This window comes from Ochotona curzoniae, unplaced genomic scaffold, assembly GCF_017591425.1.
Source record: "Ochotona curzoniae isolate NIBS_2020 unplaced genomic scaffold, NIBS_Ocur_1.0 contig_3332, whole genome shotgun sequence".
Lineage (NCBI taxonomy): Eukaryota > Metazoa > Chordata > Mammalia > Lagomorpha > Ochotonidae > Ochotona > Ochotona curzoniae.
In genome coordinates, this window is record NW_024465816.1 from 2,358,085 (window position 1) to 2,381,966 (window position 23,882).

General features: G+C 44.8%; 1 protein-coding gene across 4 annotated transcripts in view; it reads left to right on the top strand.

Annotated features, from left to right (window-relative positions):
* The first annotated feature begins 5,764 nt into the window (after positions 1-5,764).
* The window catches only part of HSPH1 (heat shock protein family H (Hsp110) member 1), a 30,194-nt gene continuing 12,076 nt past the window's right edge, over positions 5,765-23,882 (top strand). The window contains exons 1-11 of one of the 4 annotated variants that reach the window (XM_040979821.1): positions 5,765-5,883; positions 7,354-7,365; positions 8,604-8,661; positions 12,301-12,441; positions 13,099-13,221; positions 18,515-18,614; positions 19,588-19,721; positions 20,122-20,366; positions 20,959-21,187; positions 22,627-22,733; positions 22,956-23,089. In XM_040979821.1, the coding sequence (XP_040835755.1) occupies positions 5,780-5,883; positions 7,354-7,365; positions 8,604-8,661; positions 12,301-12,441; positions 13,099-13,221; positions 18,515-18,614; positions 19,588-19,721; positions 20,122-20,366; positions 20,959-21,187; positions 22,627-22,733; positions 22,956-23,089 (1,387 nt within the window). In that variant the 5' untranslated portion in view covers positions 5,765-5,779. Of the gene's footprint in view, positions 5,884-5,979; positions 6,358-7,353; positions 7,366-8,603; positions 8,662-12,300; positions 12,442-13,098; positions 13,222-18,514; positions 18,615-19,587; positions 19,722-20,121; positions 20,367-20,958; positions 21,188-22,626; positions 22,734-22,955; positions 23,090-23,882 lie in introns of those variants that run through there. The other 3 variants (XM_040979825.1, XM_040979822.1, XM_040979824.1) reach the window with 3 other exon arrangements.

Here is a 23,882-nt window from a genome sequence, read left to right on the forward strand (position 1 = left end):
AGAAAATTGGGGCCCAGCATGGTGGCCTAGCAGCTAAAGTCCTCACCTTGCACACGTCATGATCCGATATGGGCGCTGGTTCTAATCCCAATAACCCCACTTCCCATCCAGCTCCCTGCTTGTGGCCTAGGAAAGCATTTGAGCATGGCCCAAAGCCTTGGGATCCTGCACCTGTGTGGGAGAACTGAAGGAAGCTCCTGGCTCCTGGCTCCTGGCTTTGGATCAGCACATCTCCAACCACTGTAGCCACTTAAGGAGTGAATCATCAGATCTTCCTCTCTGTCTCTCTTCTCTGTATATCTGACTTTGCAATAAAAATAAATAAACCTTTTAAAGAAAAAAAAAAAGTACAGCAGCTGGGACAGGAATTGAGGAATTGATACCCATATGAGATTCTGGGTCTACTAGATGGAGAATTAGCTTGCTGTGCCATTGGGCCAGCCCCTGAAAGAGATTAATTTGAAATTCCATGAATACTTGTAAATAACAATACTTGTAAATCACAATCAACATTGTCTCCACTGAGTGTGCAATGAACATTTTCACAGTAGCAACACGTCCTTTCCTCCAGTGAAAAATGAGTCCTTCTGGTTTGGCATACAACATAGGCTGATCTTGCCCGACCCATTCCTAGCAAGGCCGCCTCCCGTCTCCTAGCCTTTTCGTTTCTGAAATCAAGCAGGACTCCATTTTCTTCTCCCCCTCATTCATGAGCTATTTATTAACACAATATCTTCTGCGGGAACATTTTGGTAATGAAAGTAGACAGCATCTGGGCATAAATCTTCATTTTGGGCAATATGGTCATTATAGTTTAATAGTGATCATTTTTAGTGGCTCCATTTTCAATTTGAATAGGAGTATTTCTGAGATTCAATAGAATCTTACTGATAAGTATAATTTGTGATGTAAGAAAGCATAATTCTATGTCTTCCTGAATAAGTCAGTTAACTATCATTCTTCCACAAATTTTAATATATAAGTCTTAGAAGAATTCTATCTAGTTTATTAAACATGCCAATCATTTATCCTGCCTTGGTTCTGAGATATGCAACACATACATTATGCACATGGAAATTTTATTAGCAGTAATGGTAAAATTAACTCCTCTGTATCCACTGCCATCTGGAAAATTAAAGACTTACTTATTTTTATTCGAAATAAAACTTACAGAGATTTACCAAGAGAAGGAGAGACAGAGAAAGTTCTTCCATCCACTGGTTCACTCCCTAAATGGCCACAATGGCTGAAACTGAGCCAACCTGAAGCCAGGATCCAGGAGTGTCTTCTGGGTCTCCTTCATGGGTGTAGGAGCCCAAGGCATTGGGCTGTCCTCTACTGCTTTCCCAGGCCATAGTCAGGGAGCTGGAAGGGAAATGGAGCAGTCAGGACATGAATTCACACCCATACAGGATTTGGGTATAGGAGATGCAGGATTAGTCAGTTGAGCCAATGTGCCAGTCCTCCAGCTAAACAATTAGACCTATTTTATTTAAAAATATATACATACACATATATACACATACATACATATCATGGGGGCCAGCATCATGGTACCAACATCTGTTTGGATGTTGGTTCAAGTCCCAGTTGCTCCATTTCCACATCCAGCTCCTTGCTAATGTGTTTCAGAAAGCAGCAGAGAATGACCCAAGTGCCTGAGCCCCTGCCACCCACATGGCAGACCTGAAAGAAGTTCCTGGCTCCTGGCTTCCACAGGGCCCAGCCCTGGCCATGGTAGCCAACGCATCCAAGATTTCTTGTGTCTCTGCATCTTCTCTCACTGTAAGTCCGCTTTACAAACAAATTGATAAATCAAAATAAAAGCTCAAATACATCTTTTGCCTTCTGGATTGAAGGCCGTCATTCCTAGGGGACATTTGGCCCTCTCTGAAGAAATTTTTGGTTGTTTCACTGGTGGTCCAGGAGAACAGGACAGTGCTACTGGCCTCTGTGGGTGGTGACCAGGGATGCACTTCAGCACAGTTCAGGGCACAGGGCAGGCCACACAAACAAGCACACCCCACTCCAAATGCAGACGGTGCCAAGGAGAGCTGACAAAATATCCTTTCCACAGTTAACTGAACGTTACTCTCTGGCTGCACCACACCAAAGATGTTTATTGAGTATTTGTGAAGTAAAGAAAAAACAAAATAGCCATTTCCCTCCTGAGCTGCAGAAGTCAGAGAGAGGAAGTCACATATAGCACACACACATAACGTACACACATTCACACTCTATGTCAATGTGATGTGTATGTTCTAAAGAACATAAATGAAGGGTAAAAGAGAGTAACCAGGAGGTGATTTAGATAAGCACAAAAGATCTTTCTGAGGAGGTTCTTTGCTTCTGGCAACAAATAACCGAGGCCCCGCTGGAAGCTGGCTTACACAGTGAGGAAATACAAGGTTCCCAGAGCTTATGTCCAGGGGTGGAGTGGGTCTCCGAACTGGTGTCCTCCCTCTGTGCCCGCTGTCATGTCCTTAGCTCCACCCCTGTGTGTCAGCTTCCTTGTTGCAATGAAAGTTCTGGAACTCACAACATCACACACCAGTGCCTGGGGGAAGAAGGTGGAGGGAGAGATATAGAGAAATAATCCTCACCTCCAGGTATCCTTAGCCTTAGTCTTTCACGTCACCCTGCTTGCCTAGGTCACGTGCCCATTTCTGAACTAATGACTGCAGCCAAAGAGAAATGGAATGTGTTGATTGGCAACCCAGTGACTATCCTCAGCGCTTGAGTTGGTATCAGATTAACAGATGGACAAAACCTGGGAAGGGTGACGTTCTTGCTGGATGGGCAATCAGAAACTCCCTTGGTGGCCTAGGGGTGTTGAGATTTACCCTGAGCCTTGAAAGATGAGAAGGCAGTAACCTATGTAACTTGAAGAACTTTCTAGGCAGTGGAACCAACAGATGCACACTAACAGAGGTGGAGGCCAGTGTGCCTTGCTGTTTCAGTGGGCAAGTGGTTTACACTGAATCTGGAGCGGCAGATTCATGGCTACCTTCCTATCATTGAGCTTTTGTTAGCTATATCTGTTGTGAAATAAGATGATCTTTTTCAGATTAGAGATTTAAACCCTTAGCTCATAATCCTGGCTCCTAGAAGACAGAATTAAGTCACCTCATTTTTACATGTACCTTTTAAAAAACATCTGTTCTCTGAACAATTTCTTCATACATTCCTATTTTTAGATGCTCCTTCTAATGTAACTTAAAATAAGAACAAAACAGAATTTTAGCAGAACCAGTTAACTTTTCAAGAATACATCTGAAGTTACTATGTGAGAAAATATAACCTCTTCAATAAGCAAATATGGAAAAAGGCTCAAAGGGACACGATTTCAGCTATTTGAGCATTCTGGGTGCTTGATGCACTGGTGGGACAGAGATGTCATACAAAGGATATCTTGATTTAGAATCATCCTTGTGCTACTGCTGCAGCTCCAGCACGTGGCAGCCTGTTGAATACAGAGACCACCACCGAAGCACGAGTCACACCAGAGCTGGAAGTCAGCTCTACTTCTTTATCTCCGCACCCAGTCCTTTCCTCACTGCCTCCTTTCTATCAGAGAAGCCAGCCCCAGCTTGTTTATCTGCTGGCTCTCGAATGGTGTTTGGGTCTGGGACTCTCTATATGTTGCCTCTTTGTTTTGATTGTTATTCTTCGAGGTGCTTCTTGTTCTCTGAACCAAATGGAGCAGAAACCAGTGTCATCCTGGTTTTGAGCAGAAAGCATCAACCCTCTTAAGTTCTATATTTAATCTCTGAATCCATAATTATGTAATAAGGATTTCTAGGGATTTTGTTTTTCTGGTGTAAATTTCATTCTCCAACTTCTGGACACTGTGACAGAAATAGTGTGTGTGATAAAAATGTAATAAATACAACATGTAATATAAATACAATAAAGCAATAAAATGACAAGAATTTTAATTAGCTAATAAATATGGCATTTCTGGTCTCACCCTTCCCGTATTCTGTTAAGCAGTTAAGGTGAGCTGACTAAATAAAAGGGGGCTGCAGCTTGACTGCACATACTAGCTGCTTCCTTTATATGCAAACCTTCCAAAATCCTAGCAAAAAGAGGGCATTATTCCCATTTCACAGTTGAGCAAGTTGAGGGCAAAAAGGAAGTTGCCGAGGATTTAGTGTGCAGGGAATATTGCAGAATGTTGACGTTCAGCCACCTACATGTGTTTTCATCGTGATGTAAACCTGGCGAGTTGGAACACAGGCAGGCTGGGGCGTCATCTCAAGGGCACAGGGCTAACAGATGCCTGAGGAGGATGGGCACTACCCAAGCCCATGGAGCCTGACTGCAGGAGGGCTCCTGTTCTTACAAGCTGTACATTACATAAAGCATCTTAGCTGGTGCCAGGATTTGATCCTGACCTAAATCTGTCTTGGCTCCACTCCTCTCAGCACAGCAGTTTCCTCATATAAAAATGTGGGAAGCCGACCAAATAATCTTAAAGTTTCTTTCTCTTCAAGACTGTTAGGGGGTCCAAGGACTTTGATGTAAGATTTTGAGATGCAAAATAAAACAGAGCAGAAAATCGATGGGGCGTGGTGGGTGTGGGACAAAGTTTTGGGGCTATCTGGTATGTGTGCTGCCAAAGCAAGCCCAGTTCTGGGGGTAGCTGATAGTCATGGCTGATTCTACTTTTCAAACTTTCGCGGCATTAACGAACATGCTGAGGGGTAGCAAGCTCAGAGGCACGCCAGACGTGCATATAATTTATGTGCAACAGAAATCCCAGCCGCTGGCGTGCTCCGGGTTAACCTACACGTCTTGCTGGACAAGGAGAAATTGCCAAACTCTTCCTGAGTCAGCTATCTGACTTTCGGTGACAATCCTTTATCCAAGTACGCATTTTGTTTTTCAAGTGTGCTCATTTCTAAGTGCCTGAAGTAAGGCAAACCCACAGATCCCAGTCTGATGAAAACCATCTCACAGCATCGGCAGCACAGCTCTTTTCGTGAAGGCAACGCTTCTCAGCCAAAGAAAGAAAAAGCTGGCTCCACTAGGAAGCATAAGCGGTCTAAGAGAACAGCAGGCTGGGAGGAGACCTGCTTCAAGCAATTTGGTCATGGTGAGCAAAGATGACGACACAGTCTTTCAGACGGTGTCACAACCGAAACCCGCTTTCCTTCGCAATAATGACAGAAACAAAACACTTCTGACATTTTGTTCCACAGAAGACTGCCCCCGGACGGAGGAACACAACTCCTACCAGGAACCAAGCAGTTCAAACGGGCGCTTTTTCCTGCCACGCAGGGTGCCAGTCTTCGGGGGGAGTGGAGGGGAAGGGCAACCTAGGCAATCATGGAGGCGAACTGAAAGCAAAAATAAGGCCAGTTGCCACAGAACGCGGCCCAAACCGCTGGAGAACTTGGCCTCTCCAGGGAGTCCCCAAGACAAAGCCCGGTCCCAGCACACCTTGCGGCCTGGACTGCAAATCCCAGCAGGCCAGGCGGGCACGACTCCCAGAACGACTACAATTCCCGACATGCTCTACTGACAGGTGGTCCGCCACCGTGATGACCTGGGGCTGGGGGTGTCTGAGAAAGTGGGTGTATCTCCACGCCTTACGTTTCCCTTAGGGTCCGGCAGCTCCCCTCAGTCGCCGACGAGGAGCGCTGCAAGTTCGGGAGACATTTCCCCATTGTCTGTGTTGCAGGAGGGCTAAGAGGTTCTTCCTAGGGCGGCCATGGGGAAAAGGAGGTCAGCTCGGCTCGCTGGCCAATGGCGCCCGAGCGGCTCTCCCGCTGCCATGGCAACGGCGGCCGTCCTCCCCCGGGGACCAGCCCCCCATTGGGTAGAATCTTTCGAGAAGGCTCGAGAAGAAGGAAGCGGAAGTGGCACGTGGAGGCGCCGGTGAGTAAATGCCGCAGATTCTGGAAAGTTCTGATCAGTGCGATACATAAGACTGAATTGGGCCCTCCCCTTTTGGGTCGGTCATTGAGCGCCGGCGCCGGTGCGTGCGAGCGGCCGCCGAGCCGGGCAGAGCTGCCTGAGTGGCCGAGCGTCCCGCGCAGGCCGAGCGCCGCTCTCTCCCGGGCGTACGGCCTTCTGCCGGCCGCCGCCGACCGCGGGCAAGCCGGAGGCTGAGCAGGGCCGCCGTCCGCGCGCCCTTCCGAGTGACAGAGCAGCGAGCGGTCTGTCCCCGCGGCCCGGAGCCGGCGGCCGATCGGAGGACGCAGAGCCAGAGCCGAGGCGGAGGACACGCGCGCGCGAGCCGGCCATGTCGGTGGTGGGGCTGGATCTGGGCTCGCAGAGCTGCTACATCGCGGTGGCCCGCGCGGGGGGCATCGAGACCATCGCCAACGAGTTCAGCGACCGATGCACCCCGTAAGTGCGTGGGGTGCATGGGGCTGGGGGCAGGGGAGGGAGGGCTGGAGGACGTGGGGACCCCGGCGGGCGGGCGGGCTGGCGGCGGCGTGGGGAGCCGCGGGGCCGGGGGAGCTGCGGGCTCGGCGCCGCCGACTGCAGGGAGAGGCGTCTGGACGCGTGCATGGGGGCAGGAGTGGGTCCCCGTGGCCGGGGGTCCCGAGGCTTTTCTCGGCGGGCTGCAGCCTGCGCCTTCCGCCGCCGCCCCCGGCTCCCCCCACCAGCTGCTGCTCGGAGCCGAGCTGGCTGAGCCGCCCCCAGCTTGTCGTCCCCCACTCCCGCCGCGCATCTCTTTGCGCACCGTGGAGCTTTTTTTTTTCTCTTCCGCATCGTGAATCTCGAACTGGAAGGTTCCAGAGCCTGTGTTCTGCCGTTTGTCCGGGGTGGAGGCCGATTGTTGTTAGCAACCGCGGAATGACCCATCTCTTGTCCCCAGCCTCTGGGTTGCTGAAGTGCTGCTGGGTTTCGTGCTCAGAAGCGTTTTGAAAGATGTACTAAACGCCCTGTCTTGGCTCAGGGAGAATTATTCGTGGGGAATCGCAGACTGAATTTTTATTATTAGTAGTAGTATTAATTTTGCGCTTTAACAGACAATAAGACTCCGGATTCTTTTGTGCAAGAATTCGTAGAACGGATGCGTGTCGAACCTGGGCTTGAGAGTCACGTTTTACAGCAGCGCAGTATTTTCTAAAGCAACTTTGGAGGGAGGTTATTTTTTCCGGGAATATGTGCAGGCATACCTTGCCCGCGCGCTGATGCAGTCAGTTATGTGTTTCTTAGGAAATTAGCTCTCAGTTTTCCCTCCCCAAACGCCTTCAGCACAAGATGAAAAAGGTGGAATGAAACCCAAAATTACAAACACCTGCCTTTGTTTTTTGTGTACAGATAAGTATGTATGAAAATGAATGGGGAAAAAAAATTGGAGAACAGGAGCGTTGGGCTGACAGCGCTGGGCAGGTGGGCGAGGCTGCGGGTCCCTGGGCGCGCCCTGGGGCTACCCACGCGCATCCGCGGCGCTCCCCGCGGTGCCAGAGGCCTCCGCGGCTAGGTGCACTTGCGTCTTTGTTTTCTTTGATCCAACAGAGGAAAGGAAAGCCGTCTAAAGGGGCGTGGGGGTGGGGATCTGAGGTGTGGTGCTGCCGGCGCTGCAGCCGGTGGACCTGAAGGCACAACAGGTATGGGCCGCATGGTGCACGCCGAAGGCAGCAGCGGGGGAAGCTGAAGGATTGACGTCATGACGCTGGTGTCAGCTCATTTGCATTTAATTATTTTGGTTCTTTCCTGAGAGAATGAGTAGAACATTTGGCCAATGCATAACTGTTTAGCATTATACTCAGTTTTGGGGAGGTACTTTAAAGCTGTAGTTTCTGGAACACTTCCCTGGCTTTTAGGAGGCTGTTGAGCATCTGCTTAGGCAATTTAGACCCAGGATGGTTCAGTTACAGCATGTTTAAACTTTATTCAGCCTGTTACTTAATCCCTCTGTTCCCATTTCGCTCATCTCATGTACCTGGGTAGGAGTAACTAATCCAGAATTAGATTACTCTGATGCAGAGCCGCCCCCTCACAAGACTCAGCTGTGCTGTTCCGGTAGGGGCTTGGCCAGGGCCGGCGCCAGCGCCTCTGCTGCAGTTCCCACTGCCCTGCTCTGCCTTCCCTCGAAGTCGGTGTCCTATTCTTGGTTGTTGGGATCATGCTGTTCGTTTTTGTCAAATAGAGTCTTCCAGTTAGGTACCTCTTTTAATCTTTATGCCCTAGAGACGTAATTAAGCTACGCCCGCAGGGTTTACACAGCAAGTGCTGATTCCCAAGAGGCAGTGAGCAGGCGACTTGCAGATCCTGAGGACATTGAGGTTTGCACGAAGTGGGAGACAGTGTGCATAGGGTCAAGTGTCCCAAAGCCTCTTTAGGATTAATGTCCACTTTCTAATAATTGGAGCCTGCCCAAATACTGGAGTGTTTGACATCTTAGAAAGTCTTGAGCCCTAGGCAGATGCTGGGGGGGGGGGGGTCACGCTGTGGTGCAGATTGGGTTTTCGAAACAACAGTTAGGGACCCTCTTCTGAATGAAGCAAAGGATTGGCTGATGCTCTACACCTGCGCCCTACCACCACGGATAGATTTACCTTGGGATTTTATGGGGTTTTAATATGTCCGCATTGACACTTGCCAGGATTTTTGAAGCATCTGGTTTGTGCTTCTTCCAGATCAGTCATATCGTTTGGGTCAAAAAACAGAACAATTGGAGTTGCAGCTAAAAATCAGGTAAGTTGGCATTCTGAACACTTTCAGGGAGAAGTTGTTTTCTCTTTTTTTTAAAAGATTTACAGAGAGAGGGCCTGATGCGGTAGCCTGAAGTCCTCACACTAGCATCTACAGGAAGGTTTTTGATTCCTGGTTTCACCACTCCAGTGGTACATTTTTATTTTAGCAGCATGGTTGTTAACTTCACGTTGATGAAACTTACTATTTTCACCCCATGTGGACCTTGCTCACTGGTTCTGTAAGTTAGGGGTATTTAATGGAAGCGTAGCAGGGACTGATGTGTTCTGATAGTGTCCACGTCTGCACTATTGGGAAGCAGCTCCACCGCAGCTCAATGGGCTATGACTGTTCATGAAGGACATCCATTGTAAAAGTAGAGGGGAAATCAGTGGAGGGGCGAGAAGGGGAGGGATCTTGGGGAAGGACACAGGCAACCCCAGAACTGATAGAACTGTATCATAAAACAAAATAGAATATGTTTAAAAAAAGAAAAAAAGGATTTACAGAGAGAGGGCCTGATGCAGTAGCCTAGTGGCTAAAGTCCTCGCTTTGCATGGGTCGGGATCCCCAATGGATGCCCGTTCATGTCCTAGTGGCCCTGCTTCCCATCCAGCTCCCTGCGTGTGGCCTGGTAGGGCAGTCAAGGACAGCCCAAAGCCTTGGGAGCCTGCACCTGCTTGGGAGACCCGGAGGAAGCTCCCTGGGGAGTGAATCAGTGGACAGAAGATCTTCCTTGCTCTCTCTCCTCTCTGACTTTCCAATAAAAATAAATAAATCTTTAAAAGAAAAAAAAGATTACAGAGAGAAGGAAAGACAGCAAAAGATCTTCCATCAGCTGGTTTGCTCGTAAAGTGGCTGCAGCAGCCAGAGCTGAGCATGAGTTTCTTCTGGGTCTCCCCCTCAGGTGCAGGGTCCCAAGGCTTTGCTTTCCCAGGCCACAAGCAGGGAGTTGGATGGGAAGTGAGGCTGCTAGGACATGAACCGGTGCCATATGGGGAGCCTGGCACATGCAAGGCGAAGACTTTAGCTACCAGGCTACTGTGCCGGGCCCAGGCAGGAAGTTTTAAAAGTAATAATCTCACAGAGACAGTGTGCGGTAAACATCAAAGCTTAGGCTTTTGCATTTTTTGAAGGTAATTCATATTTATGAATCCTCAGATTATTTTTCCTCTTACTAACTTTGCGTGCTAGTCTTCACTTTTGGTTAAGTTGCAGACTTTTATTTTTTCAAAAATTACATACCAGACGTTTGAGGTTTTTCATGATACTTAAGGGTTAAGAGCCATTTTCTGGAAGGGACTTCTAAGGATCTGTGTTTAAAAGCATCTTAGGTTTCTTAGTAATGAAGGCGAGACTGGGAGGACCACTCAGCCCTGTGCTGTTTAGTGGTGATACTCGTTTGCTGCCTGGAGCTGTTGGAACACTTGAATTGTGGCTGCTGGGAGTTGAAATGTGATGAAAATAGTTCTATGGCAGGTTAAAGACCTTGCATGAAATTAAAAAGCGAAAGTATTTTGGTAGTTATTTTTTGTTGATAGCATGTTGAATATTGGGCTAAATTATTGAAATTATCTTACCTTTATTTTTAATGTAGCTACTAGAAAGCCTAATATGTAGTTTCTGTTTATAGCTGAAATGGTTCTGTTGAGCAGGACTGATCTAGAATCTTTGGGAGTTTGGAGGAAAATAGTAAGGGATTTTCTTAAAGTGTTAAGAAAGAAAACAAAATAATTCTTTAAGATAGTGATAGCAGAAACGTAGTAAAACCTTCATAGATTTTAGCTGTATGGGATTGGTTGCGCTGGAACAGGTACACACACAGTAATAAAGGGAAAAACCGAAAAATGGTTAGGTGCATAGCCTGAGCGAAGTGTTCAGAAAGGAGAGGGTGGCAAGCGGAGGAGTTGCCGCTTACCTGGTCCCACCTACAGTATTGATAGACCAGACCTAAAACTTCATGGCATCTTCTCATTACTTTGTAAGGAGGCTCAGATTTGGCCTGTAGGCTGCCGCACCCAGTTTGTCTTAGTTCTAGAATCATGAGTAATTTAAGATACGAAGGTACTTAACTTACATGGTTTGAGAATTACTACTGCTGAGTTGTTACTGTAGTTTTAGTAATTTTTAAAAAATATTTGGAAGAGAGACAGATGCTCATCTGCCCTTTCACTCCCAGGAGGCTGCCATGGCCATGACTGAGCTAAGCAAAGGCCAGGAGCTTCCCCTAGGTCTCCCACATAGGTAGCAGGGACCCACATGTCTGGGCTATCCTCCACTGCTTTTCCCTTGTGGATTGGACGTGGAGGGAATGGGACATGAACTGGTACCCATATGGGATTCGGGTAACACAGGCAGTGGCTTTACTTGCTGTACCACAATGCTGGCCCTGTAAGCTGTATTGAAGTATTCAAGTAGTTGGGGCTGTCACAATGACTCAGCTCTCTAGTCCTCTACCACCAAATGTCAACATCGCACGTGGGTGTGGGTTCATGTCCCAGCTGCTCCGCTTCCAGTACATCTCCCTGCCTATGGCCTGGGAAAGCTGCGGAGGACGGCTCAAGTCCTGGGGACCCTGCGCCTGTGTGGGAGAACCCGCAGGAGCTCTGGCTGCTGGCTTCAGCTTGGCTCAGCTTTGGCTGTTGGAGCCATTTGGGGAGTGAATCAGTGGATATAAGTTTTTTTTTCTCTGCCTCTCCTTCTCTTTGTAAATATACAGAAAGTAAATAATCTTAAAATATAATTAGAAAAATACATTATTTTCAAGCTAATAACTTTAAAACTCAAAGTTTTCCATGTTTTATCTCACTTAAATGAAGTTCTCATATTTTTCAACTATGCTGTAATGTGGAACTTCGGGATGCAGAGTTTACATGTAATATTTGACCAAAGTGATGACGTAAGAAAATACATTTCTTACAGTTGTCTGCCATATTTCCTTCTAGATTTCGTTTTCTACCAGGCACTCTTCCCTAACCTAATGTATTTATCTGAGAGCTGACTGTCCATATCAGAAACTAAATCTAGCTAAAAGTAGCTGAGCAAAGGCCTTAAGCATACTTTATATTTGAGAAACATGCAGCAGTCATGCAATTGTTAACTTGAAAAAAACCCATGTCTTTTAAAAATTACTCACTTTACAATATGTTGTCATTTAGAATGTTTTGAAGTCTTGCCTCTTTTAACGCCTTAAAAAATCTTTAACTATACTGTTTTTAGTTCTATTCATTTTCCACTGCTAGGTGTTTAATTTTAGTGAGAGAAGAAAAATCTTTAACTATACTGTTTTTAGTTCTATTCATTTTCCACTGCTAGGTGTTTAATTTTAGTGAGAGAAGAAATAAAATGAAGTGGTAGTTCTTGGTTTGTTTAGAGTTTTAGTGATTGGTTTCAGCATTTTAAATTTATCTCACAGATTTTGAAATCTTTTAAATTCTGTGGTGACATGCTTCCCCTTTGTTATCTCTCACTGAAGTTCTTTAGGTATAGGAGAAGAAAGTCTAAGATCTATTTGTAAGAAATTTAGGTTCTGGGGAAATTTGTGTACATTGCTGGAGTAATGATCTTTGAGTTGTGCAAATGACTGAGTGGTGGTGTTAAGGGCTGAAATTAAGAAGTTTCAGTGTCCAACTTCCTTTGCAGCAAATCACTCATGCAAACAATACAGTGTCAAACTTCAAGAGATTTCACGGTCGTGCATTCAATGACCCCTATATTCAGAAGGAGAAGGAAAACCTAAGCTATGATCTGGTTCCAATGAAAAATGGCGGCGTCGGAATAAAGGTAATAGAGCTTAACAACCTTAGGCTCCTTAGTCACCAACTATTTCATTCAGTTATGGAGAAGTGCTAGCTTTTTAATAAATAGGTCAAATTTCTTAAATTGACCAGGTGTGTTCCCCCCCCCCCCCCCCGCCAAATTCCTCTTAAAGTGTGATAGATACATAGTCTTTTGAGAGAATTATTGCAGTGGTAATCTCTTCTGGTATATCTGAATTTTTGTCTCTGACTTCTTGTACAGTGGTGTGGAGCAGTGATGTTCCCAGGCAGAGTCTGACCAGGACAGGCCAGTTGGAGCTGCTCTTGCAAGCAGTGGTGTGTGTAATACAACCAGAAAGCTTTTTTTAACCAGCGGAGGCATTCCTGTCCTGTGATCCACACAATAATATTTATTTCAGTGATTCATCGCTTCTGTTAGAATGGAAAGTTACTACTTCCTATAATGTTTTGACTAGGAGTTTGAATCGGAGGGAGCTCCACCTTAGCTTTTTTTCTCTGTCCTCTGCTCTGTAGAAAAAAACTTCATTTCCTTATTCCTTTATGTCACTCTGATTTTTGAAACAAAAGATTTGTGGAAGAGACTGCTACAATTTGGAAGTTAGTATTAACATGTATTACATGTATTCCAGTGTTCAAAATGTTTTTTCCCTCCTCAAAATAGGTGATGTACATGGATGAAGAGCATCTGTTTAGTGTGGAGCAGATAACAGCCATGTTATTGACCAAGTTAAAGGAAACTGCTGAAAACAATCTCAAGAAACCAGTAACAGATTGTGTTATCTCAGTAAGTAGAATTTAGCAAGACAGTATGTTTTATTTGAATCACCTTCTTTATGTTACTCTTAAGTATGAAATGTGTGAAAGCTGCTCTGTTGCTGGAGATCAAAATTCTGCTGGTTTATATTAGCATAGTATTCCCGAGCATTTCACATGAGGTTTAAGCAATATTTTTTTTGCCAGAAGCTGTGAAGGTATTTTTTTTTCTTCCGAGAATTTCCTTGAAAAGCGATGTTACAGAGAGAGGGATGGAGATAGAGATACATTCTACCACGGCGGTCACAGATGGCTGCAGTGGCAGGGCCTGGCCGGTCTGAAGCTGGGACTTTCTTCCCAGTCTCCTGTATGGGCGCAGAAGCCCAAGCATGGCTTACCCAGTACTGCTTTCCCAGCACATTAGCAAGGAGCTGGATCAAAGTGGAGCAGCTGGGACTTGAACCACTGGTGGCCTTACCTACTACACTGCAGGCCACAGTGCTGGCGCCACTGAAGATTCTTACCTGATGGTGTGGATCCCAGTCTCCCCTGGGGCTCTTTGAAAATACAGGTGGGCTGATGTCATCTGTGGGTGGGTTGTTGGCATCATCCAATAGCTTGAGTACTTGTCACGCGGACCTTTCATAGATAAAGGCAGTCCACCTTGATTGAGATCCAGTGCACTAGGAATTACAAAATAAGGCCTGTTTGTCACAGAATTACATTTTTTTGTACTGACCGTCTCACTGTCTTTGGTGGGTAATCACTAATTAGATTATCGAGGATCAAGGAAGGAGAGCCTGGACTGGACACATGTTAAATTCTGCTTTCCCACATGTCTGGCTGCTCTGCTGTGGTTGTGTTCTGTAGGAGAGTTAGTAATGGACTTACCTGCAGCACAGTCTCTGGCTACAGCATAAGCAGTGTGACCTGCCAAGACCAGTAAGAAGTCTGCGTGACAGATTCTGGAAGATAGATGAGACCAAAGGGCTGAAACCCTTCTGTTTCTTTACAAACCACAAAATGTTCTACCAAAGCAATATCTAAGTCATAAGTCGATGGATGCCCCCCAACCAGCCACCATCTCCCTCATTTTCATTTCCCCCAAAACTCCTCACACTCCCCCCCCCATAATGTAATAATGACAATCTGATTTGGACCATCAGGGATCCGTATTTGCTCTTGGCCTCCCCCGCCCCGTCTGATTCTGTTCATACGATGGGCAGAGAGAATGATGGGGAGCAGAAACAGATCTGTTACCCACAGATTGACTTCCCAAATGTCTGCAGTAGGTAGTACGCTGAAGCCAGGCGCTGCAGCCTGGTCTCCCACATGCATGACACACACCTAGGCACTGTAGTCATCTTTTGCTTGCTCAAGTACAATTAGCTGGGGGCTGGATTGAAGCGGAGCAGCTAGTATTTGAACCAGCATTCCAATATAGGATGGCATCTATGCAGATGTTGGCTTAACCGGCTGTGCCATAATGCCAGCAGTAGCCCCTATCTCTTTTTCACTTTTTCCAATTTTATTATATTTTTGACAATCTTTGCATAGTTAATTGGGGTAAAAAGGTTCAAGGGCTACAGGAAAATGGGTAAGACTATTATTTCCATAATGTTTCCTTCATATATCTGAGGTAAAAGGGGGATTTTAAGGAAGAAGCCCCACCCCGTCTCCCACCCACCCCTGGTCCCTGATGTGGGGCATGCCCCGAGGGTTTTCCTCAAGTGGTTCTCATAGTTCAACAGTTATGAATTGCTGCCAGACTCTCCACTCCCAGCACGATGAAGTCGTTGAAGAATCCATTGATTGACATAGTCCATCTTAGAGTCTCCATTTGCCCAGTTTTTCACTGCCAACATATGGCTGGGGTAGTTGATTGACTTGTTCTGTCCTCTGTCTTTTCATGGTTAGGGTTCTGAGTCCGGCAGTTCAATTGGGGACATCCCCAAAGAAACTTTGTCTGAGGTGTTCCCAGACCAGATTCTTGTGTGTACCCTCAAGTACAGGGCCCGGCATAGTCCACCGCCCCAATCAGCTGGTGGTTGCAATTGCTGGGTCGGTTTTGTTTCCAGCCCTGTCTTCCACTGGTACCAATGGGTGTAGCAGCCTAGCCTGATTCTGCCCAGCACACACTTGGCCCTCGCACAAACCAGTGGGAGCTGCAGCCTGGTCGGAGCAACCCACAATAACTCCCACCAGGCCCACCCCCTGCCCTGGTTAGCCATTATGTGTAGCAGATGAATCCAGTCTGCCCCACATCCCATTCAACTTTCATACATGTCAGTGGGTATTAAAGCCTAGTTCCATCTAACCAGCTCAACTATCCAGCCCTCATGAATGTTGTTGGGTGTCTCTCTGCCTAGCCACCCCTGCCCCTGTCCTGGTTTTCCTGCCCTCCTGTGGGCAGGAAAGGGAGGAAACCACTATTTCCCCTCCCACTCCCGGATTAGGCACTCTCCAGGTGGTTCTGTGGTTTATCTTGACAGAATTAGCCCCCAGTGCCAGCTTCTGCCAGCTGATGTTGCGGCTATGCCCAACCATCCCTCATCCACTCCAGTTTCTGTTTGCACCAGTCAAACAGTCAGCCCAGCCTGGCTTTTCCCTGATCTAGTTCACATGAGGTCCACAGGTGTTGCAGCCCTGCCTGGCCTGGTCTGCCCCCATGCCAACCCAGCCTCTCCAGTGGGAGTGGCTGCCCAGCAGAGGAGCCCACTTCCCCCTGCCGGCTCTGCCCCCTCCCTTCCTGGTTCTCATGCGTGTTGGTTGGGCACTGCAGTCACATCCGGTGCAGGTAACCTCACCTTGGCATTCTGTATTGTGCACTGGTTTTTGTTGTGACTGAACCTGGCTTGACCCACACTCTGTTCTAGTGCTCAGATTCACCAGTGGATGACATTAACTGATTCAGCCTGGTCTGCCCCCCGACCCATGCCAAATGTATGCCAGTGGGAAACTTTCCATGGCCTGTGCTGGGCTGTTTCCTATCATGCTTCTTGTGCTTACCTGCTGGGTCTGTGTCCTGCCAGAGTTGCCCAGGCTCCTCCATCAGAACTTCTCTTAATGCACGGGGTCCATGAGCCAGCCCTATTCAGTTCACCTCCTGTCTTAGTAGGAACAGTGGCTTTTGCTGACTGGCCTTCAACCCAATCTGGTTCTTACTGTTGGATGTTTCAGCCCAGCCACGGCTCACACATAAGCACATACAGCACACACATGGTAGCCCCTATCTCTTTCTGAAGCACTTACAGTATTTGGAAGAAAATTTCCAAGTCAGTAAGTTTCATCTTAAGTGATTCTGTGAATGTGGTGATATTTTATTTTCCCTAAAAGAATAGGCTACGGAACTGGTGTTGTGGTGTAGCAAGTTACACTGCTGCCTGTAATGCTGGCTTCCAATATGGTGCTGATTCATGTGTAGGCTGCTGTGCTTCTGATCCAGGTCCCTGCTAATGTGCGTGCAAAAGCAGTGGAAGATAGCTCAGATGCTTGGGGTCCCTTCATGGGAGAACCAAAAGCAGCTCCTGGCTTTAGCACATGCTGGTCTTAGGTCTTTTGGCCACTTTTTGAGAAAGATCTCTGTCTCTCCCTCAATATTCTCTGAAACTCTACCCTTCACTTAAATGGATAAATCTTAAAAAAACAAGCAAGCAATCAGAAAAACAAACTTGAAGTGCTTCACAGTGAGAAACACAAGTACTCTTCTGTCTTTTAGGAAGCTCAACAAACTGGCAAAAAAGAATTTTTTAATTTAATTTTATTGAAAAGTTAGGTTTACAGAAAGAAAGGTCTTCCATCTGCCAATTCACGCCCCAAGTGGCTGCAATGGCCAGAGCTAAGCTGATCCAAAGCCAGGAGCTTCTTCTGGGTCTTCATGTGTGTGCAGGGTCCCAAGGCTTTGGTCTGTCCTCTACTGTTTTCCCAGGCCACAAGCAGGGACCTGGAAGGGAAGTGGAGCAGCTAGGATACAAACCAGTGCCCATATGGGATCCTGGCACATGCAAGGCAGGAACTTTAGCCATTTAGGCTACTGTGCTGAGCCCAGAAATTTAAGATTAATCTGGAAGCAATATTTATTCGTTTAGATTCAGAGTTTCCTATTACAGTCAAGTAGCTTTAATATTCGGAATATTCCTAGTTAATTTTTATTTCATATTAAAATTTGGCTTTAATAAAGACTAATAATTTAGCAACAGTCTTTAAAAGTAGTTAATGTTTCTGAAAGTTGAGTGGTTTTTTAGGAATGAAGTTGTAAGTTCTGAGTTGGTTAGGCACCTACTTAGCTAGACTCTTTCAAATTTATTCACTTTTGATATTGGTTACATGATGGAGGGTTGCATACCCATATGGACCTCTGATTAGGGTGGGGAGGGTTGTGGTGTGGAGGAAGGTGGGGGAGATAAATATTGCAGCTCTGTGGGGGAGTAAGGGGAGATGGCCACTCCTTGCTGTCAGGCTACATCAGCACCTGGGCATGGGGACAGCCATTTGATGATCTGTTAGACCTTAGTGTGGGAAGAGTGTACTGAGGGTGTTACTTGAGTGGTTGTAGTAGTTCCTAGACATTGTCAATTCTATTGCACCAAAATTGAGAAGATCTTTCCAAGATGTGTTGGCCGACCAGGTCTACCTAAGTGTATCTACAGTGGTCCAACCTTTTCTGCTTTCCATCCTCTGATGAGGCACTTGGTGTCCTCTGCTGGCCGAGATTAGCTGGCTTGTCCCCTGTGTGCATCTGGGGCTGCTCTCCACTGTACAGGCATCAGCAGCTGGGGAGGCCAGACCTGATACATACACTCCAAGGTTGGAACCGCATTATCTTGTGCTTTTCCCTAAGGACGGGGTTTGGGTTTAGTGACTTAGTTTAGGAGTGCTGCAAGAAACCTTGCGTGTGGAGTCCTCAGACTTGACTCTTGTATGCACCAATTAGTGCAGGCTCAAGTGTGGTCCATTTGCCTCACCAGCCAGTGCACATACCAGTGGATGCAGCTGTCTGGTCAGTCCTGCCTCCAGCCTCATTTCCTGCAAATGGGCAGGTGCTGCAGCCTAGCGCATTCTAACCTGTCCCAGGCTCAGCTCTTGTGCACTGGTGGCTGCTGTGGTGACCCTGAAGAATGTCCACCACGCCTGCTCCAACCGTGGTTTTTGCTTAGGCTGAAGCTTGCTACCTAGCCAAGCCACCCTGCTCGCAGCCCCGGTGCTTAGGTGAACCAGTGTCTGTCCTGCTGCATTGTTAAGGATTCACTACAAGTGATTTGTGAAGAATTTGTATTTTTGTGTTGTAATTCAGTTGAAATCGTTCTCAATATTTGCGTGTGTAGGTTCCGTCCTTCTTCACGGATGCAGAGAGGCGATCTGTGTTAGATGCTGCACAGATTGTTGGTTTAAACTGCTTGAGACTTATGAACGACATGACAGCTGGTAAGAACAAAAATGCACTGTTGAACTGGAATTTGAACACTCTGCATGCTCTGATCAAACCTGTCTGGTTGTATATGTACCCAGAGAGCTTACTAAGAAAGCACTAGATCTGAAAGCAAAAGGCCCGCCTCTTTATACTTGTGTTTAGTGAGAAATTGGTACTTTGTGAAGTTGGTGAATCTATTTTCTTTCAGAAAGCCTGAATGAATCTCTTTTTTGACTCTGGGATTAATTAGTTTGGATTTAATGTTTCTTATGTTGCTTTTCTAGTCAAGAAATAAGTTTTCTAGTCTACATATCTAGGTATCACAACTACCTTGGGGGAAATGTATTAATTTAAATTTACTTTTCCTCGTATTTCCTGGACTGTAGTTAGTGATTATAGATACTCTGTATATGTTGGTGAATAAAACATTTGTCATCTAGAATTTTAATTAAGACTACAGATGAATTAAAATGAAAATAATTTCATTTTTGTGCTATACTTTTTTCCCAGCCCATTTCTGATTGGTTTTTGAAAAAATAGGTGTCAATAAAGGAGTCTTCTCATGTATCCACATTTTAAAACAATTTTTTGCGGGGGTGGGGGGTGGAATAAAAGACTGTAAGGCCCAGCTCTAAAAGAAAGTGAGGAACTGCAATTACTGTGTATTAAATTCGTCATTATTTTGGATAAGCAGTCTACTAGCAGGTTGTAGTTAATATGTCAGCATTGTGTCGTGTGGCCGCATTACCTTGAGTTCATACCCCATGTTTGTCTGTCATATCTCCATGTATTGTAAAGCAATAGGATATTCTTTCAAAATTACAGAATATATAACTCCAAGAAAATCAGTGTAGAGTCAGATGTAAAAGAAATGTGTTCACCTTTGTTTCGAGTGTAGTCGGGTTTCCTGCAGGTATAATGACGTGTAACAATGAAGCTCCTCAGAAAATGTGAACCAAAGAGTTGAAATATATTTATTTTTTGTAGTTGCTTTGAATTACGGGATTTATAAGCAGGACCTCCCAAGCCTGGATGAGAAGCCTCGGATAGTGGTGTTTGTTGATATGGGCCACTCCGCTTTCCAGGTGTCTGCCTGTGCTTTTAACAAGGGCAAACTGAAGGTAAAGTCTGTGCTGGAACTAAGTGACCAAAACTTACCAGTGCATTTGTTACGCTGTTGAGCTACTAATCCTCTTAACTAGGCTTGCTTTTGGTAATGAAGTTTAGATAAAGGTATTAACAGGGAGTTGTTGCTGGAAGTGATATACATAAAGGTGACATAATTGTCTTGCAAACTCCCTAGTTAGGAAAGAAAAAACATTTTTAAAGTCTTCTATACTGTCATGAAAAGCTTATAATGGTGTAGCATTCCATTTGATTTTATAAACGTGTGTCCTTGTTTACTTAAATTTCATGTAAAATAGGTGTTTTAAAACTTTTAAGTTGTTTAAGAGCAATGTTTATGATTCTCACTAGAAATATGATTGTAAATAACATAGTTATTACGTTAATTTTTATTAGGTACTGGGCACAGCTTTTGATCCTTTCTTGGGAGGAAAAAACTTTGATGAAAAGTTAGTGGAACATTTTTGTGCAGAATTTAAAGCTAAGTACAAGTTGGATGCAAAATCCAAAATTCGGGCACTCCTTCGTCTGTATCAAGAGTGTGAAAAATTGAAGAAACTAATGAGCTCTAATAGCACAGACATACCACTAAATATTGAGTGTTTCATGAATGACAAAGATGTTTCGGGAAAGATGAACAGGTATGTCTTGAATACTGGTTTAATAAACAGAACACGTTGTTTAAACTCTGTCCCTGGTGTCCCTTTGGGTTGAGGCTTCTGAGTCGGCGCAGATTTGGGGATTGTGTGACACCCAAGCGTGACTGGGCAGGCTGTTGATCACTGTGACAGCTGAGCATACCTCTGGGAAGAGTCTTTGAAATCTTCAGTCAATGTCCTTGTCATTAGAGCTCTTAGATATATTCTACTTTTTAATATTTTGGGACCAAGAATTGCATAATAGTCTTACAGACATTTTGAAATGAATGGAAATAAATATTTAAAGTAATGGTAACGGGCTCACATAAGACACTTAGGGAGTAAAATGGCAGTCAGTATAAAAGTCTTTCTGATCATGCTGGAACTGGTTTTTCTCCCTTCACCTTTCTCTGCATCTGTTTTACGTTAAAAACAAAAAAAGGTCAGAAGCTACTATATGGTTAAATTTGATCCATCCGGGATCCCTGCAGTTGGAGGGGTGATTTGTTGGCATGATATAGAATCATTATTTTAAAAAAGCATGCAACATTAGATTTCTAGTAACTTTTTAATGGTTTCTAAATTATTTGCTAAGGTCACAATTTGAAGAACTCTGTGCTGATCTTCTGCAAAAGATAGAAACACCTCTTTATTCACTGATGGAACAAACTCAGCTCAAGCCAGAAGATGTGAGTGCTGTTGAGATCGTTGGAGGCACTACCCGGATTCCAGCTGTGAAAGAAAAAATTGCCAGATTTTTCGGGAAAGATATAAGTACAACACTCAATGCAGATGAAGCAGTAGCAAGAGGATGTGCACTACAGGTACTACGGGAACACATTCCTTAAACAGATGTCACTTTATGGTATCCTGGTGGGTTAATACGGTCATCAGATCCTGTGAAACTGGTAGTGAGACAGAGATGCTCAAATTTGGAAGATGCAACAAATTTAAGATACAAAGAATGAGCTGGTGTTGTGTAAGCTGGGTGTTAGAAGTAGGCCTGACTGATAGGATCACTAAACACAGCTGTAAGGCGCTTACTAGCCAAGTGACTGCTAGTGTAAATTATAGGGGAGAGAATTAGAATGGATTGATTCAGGAAACATTTGCACAGTTAAGAGTATCTGTTAAATGAGTTTAGAAAATGGTTGCTTATCATATAAGAGTGTAACATGAAGTTGCCCTTGGTAAAGCAAATGCACTAAATCCAGATGTATTCAGTTGAAAAGTGCTCAGTTGTACATGAAGTGGAATGGAAATTGGAAGAGCTAATGGATAACAACTGAAATGTGAGTTTGTTTTGGTGCAAGCAATTTTTGAAGTCCATGCATATGTGAAGCGCTTTAAGAAAAGTTTGTGGGAAACGCGTGTTAGGAAAAAAACAGCAGAGGTGAGGTGGTGTCTGTTTTTGTTTTTGTTTTGCTTCAGAAGAAACAACTTTTAACTGAAAAAAAAAAGTACTGGGTTAATATCAAATTAAGTCAGTGCTTTAAAGTTTCAACTTGATATATTTGAGTTTTGATATAGTTAACAGCTTTTTAGCCTAAGAAAGTGGTAAATAAAAGTATTTGGGCTGACTACTCTTTCATACATATAAGAAAAAATTTAGACACTAGTTATTAGTGATGATCTGTTGTGTTGTAATTATCATCGTGTTTAGGGAGGTTTATTTGCTTTTTCCTTCATAATGAAATATGCCTCCCCAAGTGATTCTTGGTTCAGCACAATGTCGGATATTCATCTACTGTTCGGTGGTAAACGTCATTCTGGACTCTTCTGGAGTCTGTGCTAATCACATCAGTTGACTCCCCTTGGTGTGTGTTCAGTGGAGTCCTTTTTATATAACCTTGCACCTGTCTGTCGGATGTTTATCTCACATTTGGATCTGCCTTTGTTCCTTCATACAATTCTTTGAGAAGTAGGAATATTTTACCTTTCTCAGTTTCTGAGGCATTTGTAAAGTGATGTGAATAGAGATTTTTATAGATGTACATACACCTTCAAGAGAGAAGGAACTTGAAATTGCTGTGACTGAGACATTCTGGAAATATCTTTTTCCTAAAGCCACGTTAAAACTTGCTGTTAGTAGTTGGCATCTTAAAACTCAATTTTTCTGATTATAGGATGGCATTTAGTGGATAAATAATGCTGCAGAGAGTAAACAACACAGCATGTTTGTGTGTGTTTAAACATGCTCGTCCCATTAGAGTTGTCTTGTGGCTCATGCTAATCTTTAACATCTTCCCCCCTTCTCGTTTAGTGTGCGATCCTTTCCCCAGCTTTCAAAGTGAGAGAATTTTCTGTCACAGATGCAGTTCCTTTTCCAATATCTCTGGTGTGGAACCATGATTCAGAAGATACTGAAGGGTAAGTAGCAGAAAATATTTTTTAATCACTGTATTTCAAAGTAAAGGAGAAAACTTGTGGTACTGTGATCAGTTTACTGGGCATCTTTAGACACACAACGAAACCTGTCAAGGTCTTTTTGGTTTGGGGATTACAAATGACAGTCTAAGAAGGTCTCCAGTGTTTGGGTAGCACGACAGTTTTAGACCTGCTCTGCTGAGTGCCTTCTGCTCTCCCCTCCAGCGTGCATGAAGTGTTCAGTAAGAACCACGCTGCCCCTTTCTCCAAAGTACTCACCTTCCTGAGGAGGGGGCCTTTCGAGCTGGAAGCTCTCTACTCGGATCCGCAGGCAGTTCCCTATCCAGAAGCAAAGATAGGTAAGGAATTATGAGGGTTGTTTGTTTTGCTTATTTTAAGCCTTTCTTAAAGGCCTAGCTTATTATTCAATGTAGAAACTTTAAAAGTTTTTTCTGTTCTTGGCAGTTCTTGTTCTTTAGAATGATAGCAGTTGAGGTGTATATTCGTTTTATCGATGAGCAAACCATCCGATAAGGATGAAATGACTTGCTAGCTGTGCTGTTACTGTCATAATACATGTGGGGACACGTTAGTATTTTTCTTAATTCTGATGCTGTCTGTGCATAAAGGATGGCCCGTACTTTTAATGTTAACTTTTCTTGAAATTTCATTTGCAGGATACTACTTTCAGCTTAAAACCTGGCTCAGAGATTGCTGTGCAACTGCTTCTCAAATGTACCTTTGTAGTAATCTTTTCTAAAGATAAATATTTTTTGGTACACTTTCCTTTTGCAGACTTAACAGTATGCATATACTTTTACCCACAAGTAACTGTTTTTGTCATTCTGGGACTGAAACTTTTCAGTAGCCCTTTAGGACTCACCCTTGCCCCAGATCCTTTCAGTGGGCCCCACCACCTGGCCAGTTGGGCTTGCTTAATTGCTTACTTACTAAAGACTAAAATGTTGTGACCTGTATAATTGTTGGCTTTTTATTTCAAGATTTATTTATTTTTATTGAAAAGGAAAATTTACACAGGTTGAGAAGACAGTGATAAAGATCTTGGGTCTACTTGTTTACTCCCCAAGTTGCTGCAGATGGCCTGAACTGAGCCCATCCGAAACCAGGAGCCAGGAGCTTTTCTGGGTCTCC